The 16,680-nt window shown below is 35.2% G+C and overlaps 2 protein-coding genes across 2 annotated transcripts; one reads left to right on the top strand and one right to left on the bottom strand.

Moving 5' to 3' along the window:
* The first annotated feature begins 1,007 nt into the window (after positions 1-1,007).
* Positions 1,008-4,697, top strand: LOC122598482 (subtilisin-like protease SBT4.15). Its single transcript, XM_043771109.1, has 10 exons — positions 1,008-1,087; positions 1,154-1,251; positions 1,339-1,485; positions 1,569-1,674; positions 2,137-2,641; positions 2,726-2,823; positions 2,953-3,174; positions 3,321-3,432; positions 3,779-3,995; positions 4,105-4,697. The coding sequence occupies exons 1-10, from the start codon at positions 1,008-1,010 to the stop codon at positions 4,659-4,661; spliced, it is 2,142 nt and encodes a 713-aa protein (XP_043627044.1). The 3' UTR covers positions 4,662-4,697.
* A 654-nt stretch (positions 4,698-5,351) lies between these two features.
* LOC122604549 (IQ domain-containing protein IQM3) lies at positions 5,352-11,169 on the bottom strand. The gene is made up of 9 exons (XM_043777437.1): positions 10,687-11,169; positions 9,721-9,835; positions 9,428-9,493; positions 8,871-8,959; positions 7,983-8,070; positions 7,767-7,904; positions 7,351-7,443; positions 6,462-6,563; positions 5,352-5,937 (listed from the first exon to the last, which is right to left on the bottom strand). The coding sequence occupies exons 1-9, from the start codon at positions 10,950-10,952 to the stop codon at positions 5,491-5,493; spliced, it is 1,404 nt and encodes a 467-aa protein (XP_043633372.1). The 5' UTR covers positions 10,953-11,169; the 3' UTR covers positions 5,352-5,490.
* Positions 11,170-16,680: the final 5,511 nt, after the last annotated feature.

The following is a 16,680-nucleotide window of genomic DNA, read 5'->3' as shown; positions in this document are numbered from 1 at the left end:
ATATACATTCTCACTTCCTATCAACACTCATATATACCACTAGACACTGATATATGCACAATATATATATATATATATATATATATATATATATTACAAAAGTAGTAGACACTTTGAATTAAAGATCCATATTTGGAGCCACATAATACTCAGTCTTCTCTATTTACAGAGAAATTTGGAGTCATTTCAGTTGTGTCATATACCTACTATTACTGCATGCATATATATGTACAAGCCAAACTAATTTAATTAGTTTAAGTGTCAACAAGTTAGAAGAAGAATAACAAATCAATGGGAATGATCAAAACATTACAGCTCTTATTCTTCTTTTGTGTATGTTTTTACACCATAGTCATTGCTGCACCTCATGAGAATGAAAGAAAGGTACATAATAGCTTAAGACACGTTATTTTCTTCGATATATCAGGTTCAAGACGTAAAACGTTACCCCAGGAGTTTATAGATTCATTCATACTAATGTAGAAGTCGTGCGAGCTCAAGTACTGCACAAGGATTTAAAGATTTTATGGCAAATCAATTACTGTATCATTTACTCATTTAGATGTGCTAAGCTAATAGCAATTTAAAAGAAAAAACATTCTATACATTGTGATGCCTATGAAAAATAGCTTCTAGAGGCCAACAATATGGTTTTACTCAATCCATATAGGTGACAACTTCAATATCAAGGATTGAATACATGAAGGCACAAATCCTCCAAAACGACGTATGGACAACCATATATATATTGGACCTCTTCTAGTTAGACTAGGTGCAACACAAAGGATATAAATTATTCATAAATCATAATTTATGTCATCGGCAGTATCCTAGCTAGTCGTAAAACCTGATAACACCAAAAGGTAATAGTGACCATATAACCTTATTTTAGCGGGCTAAATAAAGGTATACATGTATATCTGTTAAATTTTAATCATATGGAACATGTAATGACTTAATGTGCTTTTTTGTTTATTGCATTGTTCTTATAGCCTTACATAGTATACATGGGAGCTTCTCCGATTCAGAGGACATTTTCAACATTAGAGCATGATCACCATAGTCTTCTTGCAGACAGCATTGGAGAGTAAGTAAAGTAGTACATCAATCACATCAATCAGATAATTTGGCTTACTAAGTTCTGTTTTTGCAGTGAAATAATTGCAAGAAAATCCAAGTTACATAGTTATGGAAGGAGCATTAATGGTTTTGCGGCAAATTTGTTACCTCGTGAAGCAGATCAACTATCAAGTAAGTTACATTTAACCGGCTTAAAGATAGAATTTGGAAAAGAAAGCAAGTTTTTCGTCTTTATTCATGGTTTTGATTGGCTTACAGAAAAAGAGGGAGTTCTATCGGTGTTCCCAAACACCATGAGAAAACTTCACACAACCAGATCATGGGATTTCCTTGGAATGCCACTAAAGAAAACAAAAAGGAACATAAAAGTTGAAAGCAATCTGATTATTGGCGTAATTGATACTGGTAATTCAACTCTTTCTTTTTTTATTTGAGATATGTATGATGCCTAACATTAATCTTGTGTGATGCATCCATTTAATGTTCAGGGATTTGGCCCGAATCACCTAGCTTCAACGACAAAGGCTATGGCCCTCCTCCTCCAAAATGGAAGGGTAAATGCGTATTGGGTGCTAACTTTACCGGTTGCAACAAGTACAACTCTCTTTCTGTCTCTATCTATGAATTCCACACATATACACAAAAATTTGAACTGCATAATTTCATTAAAAGCGGCCTAGTAACTAGGCTCTATAGGCTTTGTAAAGCTATATTACACATGACTAATTTGGTCATATACCTCGAGTCCTTTTATGGGTGGAAAAACAAAATATATTGAGCATATATCACATTGGCTTTTATATTTTGGCTTCTTATCCAACTTGTATATTTACCATTTCCATAGTCAAAACTCCATCTGCAAATGAATGTATCAGCTAAAACACCAAACCTCAAGTACTGTCTTATTTATTGCTGTCTAAAACTGAAATATCGATATGTCTTTTGTTTATATAATTGGGAAGTTCTTAATATTGGGCATTTATTCATCGATTATTGACCATCGTTCAGATTATTAATAAGTTTAATTCTTTTCTCATGATGGCATAAAATGAATAGCAAAGTCATCGGTGCACAATATTCCTACATTGCAACTAAGGCCGACCCAAAACTCTCTGCTATAGACACGGAAGGTCATGGAACCCATACGGCTTCCACAGCTGCAGGTATCCCTGTGAAGAGCGCTAGTCTATACGGTATTGGGAAAGGTGTAGCAAGAGGTGGAGTGGATTCAGCCCGTATAGCAGCATACAAAGTATGTTGGGCTGGTAGTTGTTCAGACATGGATTTATTAGCTGGATTTGACATGGCAATTGCCGATGGAGTGGATGTAATATCTGTGTCGATTGGTGGAGTTCCTAGACCATTCTTTGAAGATTCAATGGCTATTGGAGCTTTTCATGCAACGAAGAAAGGGATATTCACAGCTTGCTCTGCAGGAAACGACGGTCCCTACCAGCTCACGGTACAAAATACATCACCTTGGATCACAACCGTAGCTGCATCAAGTACTGATCGACAGTTTGTATCTGATGTGACGTTGGGCAATGGTGAAACCATCATGGTTATACTCTTTCTCTATCTAAGAAACTCTAAGGAAATGCTATATGTGTATTTTAACCATCAAAAATGTATTTACTGATCATAGGGAATTGCTGTTAACACATTTTCATCTAAGAAGAAAATGTATCCATTAATAAGTGGTACTCTTGCAGCCAATAGCAGTCAGCTATACAGAAATGCAAGGTAAGTTTATTATGTACTAATCCTTGATACACTTTAAAACCATGACTTCATAACCTCATGTGAAGAAAAAAACTCTGTAATCGGCATGAAGAATATGAATTCATGAATCAAAGTTTCGATCACTTGTAGCGCTTGTGACTATGGGGCTTTGTCGGATAAGCTGGTGAAGGGAAAAATTGTGTATTGCTTGGGAAAAAACCAACAAGATTACACACTCATTGACCAACGTGTGGCTGGGTTAATTATGACGAGAGATAAGGACCATGATTTACCGTCTTCATTTCTCATCCCGGGAACTACAGTAAGTCAAGAGGAGGGTATAGATATCGACCACTACATCAACTCCACCAAGTAAGCCATAGATAACAGTTGCTATTTGTCCCACAGCGTTACTAAATTTATTTAAGTCTAAATTTGCATGAAAATGGATTTCAAGTGAATCAGTTGGAATTCCTTCTAGTAAGAACATTGATAACTAAAGTGCTTGCTAATCACAGAAAGCCCGTCGCCATCATAGAGAAAACAAAAACAGTAAAGATGGATGATGCACCATTTATCGCATCTTTCTCTGCCAGAGGACCGCAACTTATAACTCCAAACATTCTTAAGGTATTTCCCTAATCTATCTCCCGTGTCACAAGAAGCGATTGTCTTGTGCAATGCAAAAGTGTATGATATAACTCATTTTTCTATTTTTGGTGTTTGTATTGTCATTGTTCTAAGAACCTGGTTACAGACTACAGAGTACTTGCATTTTAAAACTTATTAGCATACTAAGATTACACTTTTTTACTTCTATCACTACTTTAGGAACTACTTCGTATATTTTAATGGTCAATTCGTGGTGGTTATGAGTTTTCAAGGCAGGACATAAAAACATAAACGGACGTAAATAGATAAAGAAACATATGCATTATTTTGTGTTGGGTTTCTTATAAGAAGATATTCGGTGCAGCCTGATATTGCTGCACCTGGACTGGGGATATTGGCTGCATACACAAAACTATCAAGCATGACAGGCCATCCGAACTATGACAAACGGTTCGTCGATTACAAAGTAGCCTCTGGAACTTCAATGGCTTGTCCTCATGTGGCTGCCGCTGCAGCCTATGTCAAATCCTTTCACCCCACTTGGTCACCCGCTGCTATCAAGTCGGCTCTCATGACAACAGGTGAGTTTCTTTACCTCCTAATGTCATGGTTTTGCAATGGGTAAAATTTTGTAATATCCAGATTATACGTTAGATAACTACGAGAATGATGTCGTCTTTATACTTATAGCAACACCGATAAAAGTGAGCCCAGAAGACAAGGAATTGGCATCAGGTTCAGGTCTAATAAACCCCACAAAAGCAATAGACCCTGGTCTCGTTTATGACATCAACATGAGTTCGTACATTCGTTACCTCTGCAAAGTAGGCTACAACAGCACAACTCTTGGCATAATGATCGGCGGAAAGAGACAATATGATTGCAAAAACTTTAAACCAACTAAAGGCGTTGATGGTCTCAATTACCCTTCCATGCATTTTCAGGTTGAACAGAACGTCACAACTTTTTCTGCAGTCTTTAAACGGATTGTAAAGAACGTTGGAAATGAAAATGAAGTCACATACAACGCGAAAGTGGTGAATTCCAAGGGTCTTTCCATCAAGGTTGAACCGAGTACTTTGACATTTAAACAAGTGAACCAGAAAAGATTTTTTACGGTTATATTGAAAGGGAAATTTGATAAAAAGGAGGCGAATTTGTTGTCTGGATCAGTTACTTGGAAGGATGCTAAGCATTCTGTAATGAGCCCAGTTGTTGTATATAGGTACATACCTTCATTGTGGTAGTATAATAAGGTTTAGGAGCACATTAGATTTGTTTCTTTTGTTCCAATCACTTTTGGCCAATGAGTTTGAGATGTGATAACAATTCACATGTCATTTTACCATTGTTATGGTACATCAAAATAGACGACTCTGGCTCACAAAACGGGTCAGTTACCTAGGGTTAAAAAATGTACTCGTATTTCTTTTGGGCCAAAATTGGCAGTCACATGCAACTCTGCTTTAAATGTTTGGCTTATGGATCTCTCCTAATGGTCATCAACTTGGTAGAAGATTTTCAATACATATTATCTTTTTCTTTTTGTTTCATTATATTAAAATCATCATATAGGGTTTAGTGCTAATTTTTCATAATTAAGTACTAAGCAAAACAGTGGATACAGTTGATTACTAAAATATATTACGACTTGGGAATTTATATTAACTAATCATGAAACAAAATCTTATCTTGTAATGACATTTTTAAATGCAAACAAAATGAAACCAAATAATTGCAATCTAATACAAACAAATATGTCATAGCTATATGCCCCCAGCTGTCCTACTAAAGAAAGGTTGGATGAAAAAGATAGAAATTTTAGAATAAGAAACAAAGACAGATTAGCTTGACATATCATGAGGCTGGTCGTTGAGAAAGGGTCCAAAAAACTCACCAGATTGAAGTTTCACCGCCATTTTAACAAATTATTCATATCATTTTAAAATCTCTCTATTATAATCATCATTATGTATCAAAACATTATAAGATATAGATAACAAGCCAACTACTACATTATTAACTTCAATGGCATACAAACACATACATAAAATTTACACACAATAAAGATTAATTTTAAGCAGTGGGTCTTGGTGATGGACAAGCCGTTGGCCAACCAAGACCACCATTTTTGTAATTGGGTGAAGGTGTTGTTCTTGGGGAAAGGTTGGTGAACTGCAATGCCTGTAGCCTCAGTTCAACTGGGTAGTCTGCAATACAACCGATTCTAGGCCCGACCCCGGTTGACCATTTTAGCGAGAGCTGGTGTCCTAATTGGTAGGAGCGCACCAGCTTCTTGGAGTTGATCCTTTCTAGTATTGCTTTCTTTGGCACGTCGGATTTTGGGCTATTAAGTCCTCCTGAGAGACTCCTTTTGTAATTTACATTCTTTTCTACTGGCTGATAAAGTTTTTCTGGTTCGTGATCATGGGTTTCTGAAGCAATTGGTTTTGTGGGTTCTGTCCCATCTTTACTCGTGTTTTTGTCTTCATAATTTTCATAATCTTCATTTGCCTTTTTTATCTGATAAACAACATAAGGTTGAATTCATGCAAAAGTTACCAGGATAGTAAGATTTAGATATAAAGAAATTGATGCATGGTATTATAATCGGTTATCTCTTAAACGGGCCAAATGGAATGTTTGGCAAGAGGTTTTTGAGGGACTCTTAGAAGCTTAAAGCGGGTTCCTTTTATAAAAAAGCCTTAGTTCAATATGGTATTAGGAACGAAAAAAAATCTCAAACTAAACTCATAAAAGTCCTTAATAAGTCTTTAATGATAAGCTAGAGTTCAAAAAGAAGTTCCAGCTCACGGCCCAACCCCAAGCTACAGTCCTAGCCAGCAACCACGGCCACAGCTCCAATCATTTTTGTCAAAGATACCCGTAAAGTTTCGTATAAATGTTAGATAATTATTGGAGTGTCATACCTATGATATTCAATTTATTCATTTTGACCCATTAGCCGACCCACCCGTTTTGACACCTGTGAATATATGCATGAATTGATAGATTGAGGTAAAGAAGAAGGGGAAATTTTTGCATACATCAACTGTTTCGAGATCAACACCACGTTCTCTAAGAAATGTCAAGAAGGCGTTCAGGGTCTCCTCAGTTGGACGGTAGTGTCCACTATATGGAGAAATAGTCTGCAAGTGAACAAAACAACAAAAGAAACGTGTGTTACCTGGCTATTAGGATAAAAAGAAACTAAAAAATGGATTAGGTGACCATAAATAATTCAAGTCATTAGGATACATATCAAATAATGGGTACTATATATATTTTAAGGCCATTGAATTTGACCAAAACATAGTCATCAAGATTGACAATCTAAAATAGTTTTAAAAGCATCTACAGTACTAAACTTTTTTATATGTTTATAAACTAAAGATGACACCAACCTGCATATTTATTAAGTGTACAAATCTATATTTTTATCATGCATAAACTTAACGAAGATTTATGATTGAATTAAAAGATAATATTGGAGTATTTTCATACCAGTAATCATGAACCTTATGTCACTATGAAAGTTTGAGTAATAAACTCCCTTTGTAATCCAAAAATTCAATAAATGTGTTTTCTACTCTATGACTTCCAAAAATTCTAAAATATCAAACAATTTTTTTTTTATTTCCTCGACTAAAGTAATCTTTCACCACTTGACTATAAAGTAAAACAGCATCAAGATAAAATTTACCCCTTATGTCTCAGAAATTAACAATAACCTATTTCGTTTTCAATAGATATATACAAAAAACAACTTTCTTTTTTTAAATAAACACAAAATCGTCTTATAACTCATCGTTTTGACCTATTAGTTTATATATAATTTTAACTTATTGGTTTATAACCGTTTTTACATGACTTGCAGTCAACTTAAAGAAATTAGAGTAAATATACTCAAATGTGATGAATTTTGGTTTATAATACCTTGAGTGTTCCGTTCTCTACGTCAAGCCTTCCGGCAGCTAAAGTAGCTCCTCCAGCGAGAAAACTAGAATGATGAAACTTTCCTTTCTTTTTCTGATATATCAGTAGCATGTGAAGCACTAATCAAACATTTGCTTGCTATCCATATAAACAAGAGAATATGGCCGAGTTCACTATTCAGAACTTGTTTTTGCAGAGTTGACTATATACAACTTGTTTTTGCTTGTAAAGCACTTTTACCCATTACTAATTACCTCTTAATAAGTCGATTTGGAAAATAAAAAAAAAAATTTGACTATAAATATTGTGAAGCATTTTTGGTGATGTACGCCTTAAAAAAAGTGATATACAGTCATGCTTTTCCTTTCCTATTTTGTTGCATCTAAATGTTCTGCATTTTAAATTCAAAATCTTACCTCGCCAGCATAAAGTCTATTAGAGGCACTCGTTACAAAAATCCACTTTTCCCCATTGTTTGTATCAAGCGGAAGTTGGGTGCGACAGTGTATGATTTTTCCTTCCACAATGACATACTCATAATACTCCCTCTCTTGCTGTTAAGATGAACCTAAATTAAACTTTAATTTCATTCTGTAAATCATGTTGCAATAATTAAACTATGAGTAACATACAGGTCCAAGATATCTGATGCACTGTTGGCGTAGCTTTGATTGTGGACATTCTTTTAGATCAACCTCTTTCCCGTCACCAACATCCAGCCTACCAAAAAGAACCCAAGTTAAAATGTTTTTTCATTCTTTACCATCTACACTCATATACATTTTTACTTGTGACAGATCCTTGTTCAGGCTACCTAAGAAAAATCGAGCCTTTGGCGCTGATATGCATTAGCTAACCAGTATTCCGTTTCGAGTCTTGCCTTTTCTAAGATTTTCATTCATACTACTAGGCTATATTACAGATGGTTATACATATACATACGTACAAACTCTCAAAACTATTTCCAGTCAAGATTTCTTGCAAAAAGAAATTTTTTTAAGAATCTTTCCTAATTGTTTCTACTTATGATAAGACAACCAGAAAGACCAAAATTGACTATTATTATATGATAAGACAGCCATATATAAATCAACTAGTGTTTCTAGACAAACACTTGAACCCCACATTACATGATCTATATATAATTAACACTAAAGTTGGTAATGTGTAACATGTGGTTCTTGTCGTATCTTTATACTTTAAATCATGTTCATAAAGTGGAAGACATGTCAATTTTTCTTTTAATGAGGTAACTTTAATTTCATAAATGAAAAATGACTAACATAATGGGTTGGATTATTGGAAAAAATGTTCGATCTTAACCTCAACAGACCGAATGTTTTTCTAGAAGCAGCATCTCTATTTTTGGATAGGGATAAAAATGTACATCTCATGTCTCTCATAGACTATGAAACACGGTATTGGGCACGGTTGTTTTTATCATAACATATATAATGAATTATTTGTAATGTCTTCTTTTTTTGTATTAGTTGAAATTTATTTATAAAATGTATACATACCAGTAGAAAAAAGGCTGGCCAGCATCAGCTTTACACCACTCCTCATAATATAAGTGCAAGCTATGCCCGTAACGGTGTCGCGGATCAATCTGAAATTTGGCCAATGCTCTTTGTCATTATACAAATAACTGAACTTGATTATAATATTGTGATCGACATGAAGCATCAGATACTGTTAGATAACTAATTTTTTAAACCCATCTAGAGAAGGTTGCGTAACTTTATAATTAACTAATTTTTTAAACTCTTCTTTTATCATTTCATCATCAACTCACAATAACATATTAAACGCATATCAAGAAAAAAAAATTTTGTAAAACTAAAGTAGATTTTGTGTGTGTTTTTGAAGCCATGGTACTATGGTAAACAGATTGTAAAAATGTAGACTGGTGCATTACTTGTTTTTTGATATTTTACTTCAATTCTGTTCCTACTTTAAAGTTACTCCAAATAATCCTAAATTCACCTGTGGACTAATGAGCTTGATTCTTCCCACATGGGCACTTATATTACCATATATTTACCATAGGTAAAAAGTAAAGAGGAAAAAAAATTACAGCTTCAATCCAGTGTTGAAAGGCCAATTTATGAGCGTTGCAATCTAATGACAATCCCTTTCCCACCTGTCAAAAAGAGCCAAAAACGTACAGCACAAAATCACAAATATAAATTTAGTTTAATTAGCACAACTATTATGAAGAAAAAAACAGCTACCTTTCACTAGCAACAATCAATATCATAGCACAACTAACTTTGCATATAGATTAAATAAAACTAAATTTTGTTTCTTATTGTAGATATTGGTCTAATTTGTTGTATTGTATTATATAATACTACATGAAAATGATACCTTAGAAGCATTCAAAGAGATTCTATTCCACCTTGAAGCTGCTGTTTCTGGCTTTTCAAAATTGAAGAAAGAAACTGTGCTGTGATTTAATCTTGCAAAATCAATTGCTTGCCACCTTCCAAATTATATTCAACCATAAACATATCATCATTAAGTTCATTTTTTTCAGTCAAAATATAAAAAACACAAGTCAACAAAGAAAATTTGATAGCCACATTTCTTCAATCATCATGATATAAAAAAAAAAAAATGTTAATGCATAATAAATACAATTGCAATATAATAATACGTAGTACATAAATAATCATATATCGCTTTCTAAGAAACACATACAAACAAAATCGTCTCTCTCTTAAGTTAACACACACACACACACAAACAAAAGGAAAAAGGAAGAAAATAATATTTTTCCATTTTAATATCCATTTTTGAGAACTGTGTGGATCTCACATTTAAAATAAAAAAATAAAACGTGCAACTGAAAAATCCATTTGTAAGAAAATACTGCAAAGCTGCAAAAATATAAAACCTGACCCAATCTGTTCAAAGAAAAAATAAAAAGCTGAACCAATTTTTAAGTTAATGCTTCATTTTTTAACTATTATAATAATTATAATGACTACATATACTTTGTGGAGACGATACACAAGGATCTTTCAGGCCGTTACAAAAAATGCCTTAATCTCTCTCAAAAGACTATTAAGTTTTTTCTTCAATTTTGTATTACGTATGAGATCCAATAAAAGGAATGGTCAAAATCACAATTATTTGTTGATAATGGTTTTGCCTTTTATATCACCACAAAAACATGTCGACAAAATAATAGAAAAAACATTAAATTCAAATCACTTACTCACACACTCTATTCTCTCTCCTACACACATATGCAGTACTGTTTGTAAATGAAAATAATAAGTTACATATAAATTAAATATAATTATATAAATAGTTTATATAGTTATATACCATAATTCTTCAGCAACAACGGCGGAATCAGCCAACAAACGACGAGTACGATATCCTCTATAAAACTTTTGTAATTTCATAGCGGCATCCGAAGGAGAAGTAGGACTCTGACATTCACCATCCGACTCTAACAGCTTAGCCGTAAGAGACGGATGGTTCTGAATGTCAGGGCTAATAAGAGTACTAGAAAACATGCTTGCTCTTGGATTTGAATTTAGATGATGATCAAAGGTTGATAATGGTGGTGGGGTTGTTTCAATCTCCATTTTTAATATTAGGGCTTATTAATATATACTGCAAACCTAAAACAACAAATTAAAAATGAAACTTTAGTGAGAGGAAAGATGGAGCTCAAGGAAATTGTACAAGTAGTAGTAATGGAGTACTGTTTGTGTGTGTTGAAATAGTAAGAGGATGGACCGCTACAACAACTGGTTTATTTTTGTGTAATATTTATTTCATTTATTTATGGATGGAGGGAGTTATTGCTAGAGTTGCATGATGAGTGTGTATATATAAAGCACAAGACTTGTATATTATATTATATACTAAATTTAATTAAATTTGCTATATAGTTTAAACACAACGACTTTGAAACTCTGCACTTTCGAGAAAGTCAATTTTTTTAATTAGAAAAATGCAAAGTTAATCGTAATTTATGATGATCGACTTATTAAAATTATTAGATCTTACTTAATAAATAAATAAACAATAAACCAAAGTTTAAGAATTAAATAGGTTTTCTAATAATATATGGTCTCTCGAGCTAGCTTGTTTCGTTAGTTTTGTCACACAAGGAACACCCATTGGAATCGTCTTGCCGGTTACTCATAATTTTTAATATACGTGTTGCTTAACCGGCGAAATCAGATTGCCTCGTCAGTTTAAGAAGGGTCTCACTACAATAAATCAGACATTAGGACATGAGACACTTTCAACATACTCAATATTTCTTGTCAGTTTGCCTTCCTAGAGGTATTTAGGGATGACAATCTAGACATTTGGAGACAACATTAATCGTCTTAAAAACCTGAAATTCTTGACTTCTTATGGTGTTTTTTACTTTCCTTATTTTAAGAAATTTTCATTTTTTACAAAAACAATGAGAACTCTCAAATTATGTATTGGATCACATATTTTTTTTTTTTTAATTCACATGTGAAATGATATAAAAAAAATATGTTGTATAAGAAACTTTTTTAAATGCCTTCAAAATAGCATTTTGTGAACTTGTGAATAAATATGTTCACATTTTCGTTCACATGTGATCAAACGGATATATATAAGGTTTTAAAAAAAACTTTGTTTTATAACATATATTTTTATAACGTTTCACATGTGAATGGAAAAAAAAAAAACATTTGATCCAATACATAAGTTATGAGTTCTCAAGTTTTTTAAAAAATTTGAATTCTTAAAATACGGGTCCATATATATATATATAATTATATATATGATAGAGATCAAATGAGAAAGTACCTTAAGGAGAGAAGAGAAAGAAGGTTCATTTTTTTTTTACTTCTTTTTTTGAACTTTTAATTTTTCCATTTTTCACTTTTTTCATTCTCTCTCTAATTAACCAATTTCATATAAAAATTTTAAAAATATTTTATTTTCAAAGGGCGTAGCCCGTAAGCTATAGGCGAAGCCTTTCAAACTATGGCGGAGCCATGATAGCTAAGGGCGAATCCCACAAGGTAGATCACCCATCACCGATCACCCCTATGACTTATCACCCTCAATGACCTATCACTCCCACTAGCTACCTTTTATTAATATCCTTAAGGGCAAAGCCCGTACCGTACATGTATAACTTACTAACTCGGGTTAGAAAAAAAAAATTCTAAATTTTTTTAAAATTTTTTTATGGATTGAGTTAATTGAAAAAAGAATGAAAAAAGTGAAAAAACGAAAAAATATTTAAAAAACAAGCTAAAAAAAATTTAAAAAAAACACATCTTCTCTCCTTTCTCTCCTTAAGACCCTTCTTTCTGGATCTTTACCCTATATATATTGTTTGTACACCGAACCTTGGTCCTAGAACGGGGAGGAAGAGGGGTTTATGGTTGTATGTTGGCGATTCCTTTTCGGTAAGGTGTGAGAACCTTTTGTACGCCAACTATGTGTAGTATGTGTGTTGAGAGTGCAGAGAATGATCTGATTTGTGTATATTGTGTCCCTAGTTATAGGGTGAAAGTGTCTTGTCCTCCAAGTAGGGTTTTCCCCTATTGGAGTAGATTTGTTTCCTTTTTTTGAGGAGATTCGTAGCTATCCAACTTCTTATGAGATAAGTGCAGATTTTCATATTGGGAGAATGCATATCCTTTCCATAATAGTCGGACCCAGGGTAGTCTGCGTAGGCTCCGTAGTGAGTGTACGTGTAGGTTCCGTAGTGAGGCTGGGTGGGTAACACCAACAAGCCCCCCTAGTTTAATATAAGGAGCTGCGAAGGTCGTTGTATTAAACTCGAAGAACTTCTATAGCACTTGCCTGCCAGAGCATCGTCTTGTCTATATAACTCCTAACCCTGCTCCCCCACACCTCAACAACTTCGTATGTTAAGCCTATCCCGAAGTTTGCCCAGACTTTGTAGTTAAGCCATTACAAGGTTTTGACAACTGTTGGATGTGGGTAAGCCAGGGTTTTAGAATCCTTTTGTGTCACCTAGGCTTGCTCCATGGTGATGTTTATAAGGTATGCTCGGATTCGTCAGTCAGGTCGTAGTTATATTCTCAAATTCTTCCTCCGGTTTAAAGTCGTCGGATTCTTCATCCGGTATAAATTCGTCGGATTCTTCATCCAGTTTAAAGTCGTCGGATTCTTCATCCGGTATAAATTCGTTGGATTCTTCATCTGGTATAAATTCGTCAGATTCTTCATCCGGTATAAATTCGTCGGATTCTTCATCCGGTATAAAGTTGTTGGATTCTTCATCCGGTTTAAAGTCGTCGGATTCTTCATCCGGTATAAATTCGTCGGATTCTTCATCCATTTTAAAGTCGTCGGATTCTTCATCCGGTATAAATTCGTCGGATTTTTCATCCGGTATAAAGTTGTCGGGTTGTTGTTACCCGTTTCGTAATACTAGCTCTTAGAGTTTTTTGTCCAGGCTATACGTCTTTATACCTTTTTCAGGATTTTGTTGTATGCACTTGCGTTTTCAGTAGTTAGGCATATGCTTTGATAAAATCATAGGAGTATGACTATTTTAATGTACTTGCCTTTTTTGGCATTTCAAAATTATATGTGTGAGGTTGCGATCCTTCTTCACCATGAATCATAATTTATTTTTATTTTTGCATACTAGAGGGTTTGTAACCCGTCTCGTATTATTCCGGTAGGCGTCCCCACCGTTCTTTAATATTCCAGGCCTGTAATTTTAAATAGTGCATTTTTTATAAAATCTTGTATGTTATCCAGCTTCGCATTCTTCATGCGTTTTGCACATCTTTGCAAGCGCATGTTATGCAGCTTCGCATTCTTCATGCGTTTTGCACATCTTTGCGATTTTTGAATGTTTTATTTATTCAAAAAGGTTTGCTTTTTCAGCAATAGAATTTACGCAAGTTTGTGAAATAAAATATTTATTTGCTTGTAAGAGTTGAAGATCTTCTCTCCTTTTCTCTTTATATTTATTTATGCATATACATATTATATATATATATATATATATTTAACAATAAACTTACGCAGATTTGTTGCGTTCCATGTCTTGCTAACGGGGTTGCCATCTGTTGTTGAAAGCTTGTAAGCGCCATTTCCAACGACTGTATCAACTTTATATGGTCCTTCCCATGTTGGTCCCATTTTCCCCAGGTATTCTACTTGGCTTGCGTTGTTGAGCCTGAGGATGTAATCGCCGACTTTGAAGCTGTCTGGGTGAACTTTTATGTTGTAATATTTCTCAATTCTTTTTATATATGCAGCTTCTCTTATTGAAGCAATTTCCCTTCTTTCCTCCAAAAGGTCGAGGTTTGTACGTATTTCTGTATTATTGTCTCCTTCATTTACGTTTGTCGTTCGACATGTGGAGACTTGTATTTCCGCAGGTAAGACTGATCTGATCCAAAGGCTAGGGAGAATGAGGTTTCCCCATTGCTTTGCTTGGGTGTTGTACGATGTGCCAGAGTACTAATGGTAGTTCATCCACCCAGCCACTGTGGCTACATCCCAGCCTTTTTTCCATACCTTTCACAATTTGCTTGTTGATTGATCATAACTTGATTTTATCATTCCCACGTCTGATTTCGTTTGGAATAGTACCATGGCGTGGACTGTGGAAGGTACCATCTCCATTTGTTGTATAGCTGGTCTTCCCAGGAGAAGGTTGTATGGTAAGTGTGCTCGTACTACAGTGAAATCTAGGGTTTCCGTTCGTGCAAACGGAGGGTTCCCCAGGGTAACATCGAGATCTATTTCCCCTAGGGGCAATACGCGGTTTTCGGCAAATCCTGCAAGTGGGCCTGTGGGGTTTGTTATTCTTGCCTTTATTGCTTCTGGTAATTGAAGGAAGCAGTGTTCATATATAATGTCGTATTCGCTTCCATTATCGATATATACTCTTCGTACCGAAATATCGAATATTTGTGCTTGTATTATTAATGGATCTTTGTTGGCTTTTTTGTCTTTACCGCTTCATCTATTGCTTTCTTCAATTCGTAACACGAATTTGTATCATGCCCTATATTTTTGTGGAATTCGTAGTACTTGGTTCTATTTCTACGCCCTGCGTCAGGTATCTTGGGTGGTGCTGGAAATGTCTTTAATTTCCTGGTACGTATTCCGCTGAACTTGCCTGGTTATTATGCATGTATTGCGTTTGTCCCCAGGCTTGGGAGACTAGGACATAATGACCTTGGGGTCCATTTGGTTGGGCGCTCTGGGTTTGATTGCGGTAAAGGGCTAGGGTGTGCTGACCCTGGGTGTAGGTATTTTGTTGCCCTCGTGAGTAGTTTTGGTGATTTGGCATATTTTGAAAATGTTTATGTTGACTCTGGGTAACGGTAGATCCTGGGTTTTGTGTACCCAGGGTATTGATATGAGATCCCGGGGTTTGTATTCCCAGGTTATTGGTTTGACATCCTGGGGTTTATGCTCCCAGGGTATTGGTTTGACATCCTGGGGTTTGTGCTCCCAGGGTATTGGTTTGATGTCCTGGGGTTTGTGACCCCAGGGTATTAGTTTGACATCCTGAGGTTTGTGCTCCCAGGGTATTAGTTTGACGTCCTGGGGTTTGTGCTCCCAGGGTATTGGTTTGACATCCTGGGGTTTGTGTTCCCAGTGATGATGTATCATGGCTATTGAAGGCTTCAATGAAATTGATCGTCCTTCCGATTATCACCCCAGTTGTATGAAGGTGACGTAGGGTATTGATGACGCTGTAATGATTTTGGAGTATATATATGCCTCATCGAACAATGGTGTTGAAGTGGAGGCAATGATTGTTGTTCCTGATGGAGGTGTTATGGGTGTTCCTCCAACGTTTCTGTTCAGATCTATGCTTGCATTGGTTTGGGCAGGGCTGGTTTGTGCGATGTTGAATCCGGGTGCTCCATTTGAGTCATCCATGTTCTAGGATTAGGGTTTTTGTGAAAGGAAAAAAAAAAACTTTCGTGATTTTAGTGGTTGATGGGTTCCAAGTGAGATGCGTCCCACGGATGGCGCCAATTGATGGTCCCACGGATGGCGCCAATTGTTTGTACACCGAACCTTGGTCCTAGAACGGGGAGGATGAGGGGTTTATGGTTGTATGTTGGCGATTCCCTTTCGGTAAGGTGTGAGAACCTTTTGTACGCCAACTATGTGTAGTATGTGTGTTGAGAGTGCAGAGAATGATCTGATTTGTGTATATTGTGTCCCTATTTATAGGGTGAAAATGTCTTGTCTTCCAAGTAGGGTTTTCCCCTATTGGAGTAGAATTGTTTCCTTCTTTTGAGGAGATTCGTAGCTATTCAGCTTCTTATGAGATAAGTGCAGATCTTCATATTAGGAGAA

Source organism: Erigeron canadensis, chromosome 1, assembly GCF_010389155.1.
Source record: "Erigeron canadensis isolate Cc75 chromosome 1, C_canadensis_v1, whole genome shotgun sequence".
Taxonomy (NCBI): Eukaryota; Viridiplantae; Streptophyta; class Magnoliopsida; order Asterales; family Asteraceae; genus Erigeron; species Erigeron canadensis.
Note: the sequence above shows the minus strand (reverse complement) of the source record. Positions and strands in the feature narration are given on the sequence as shown.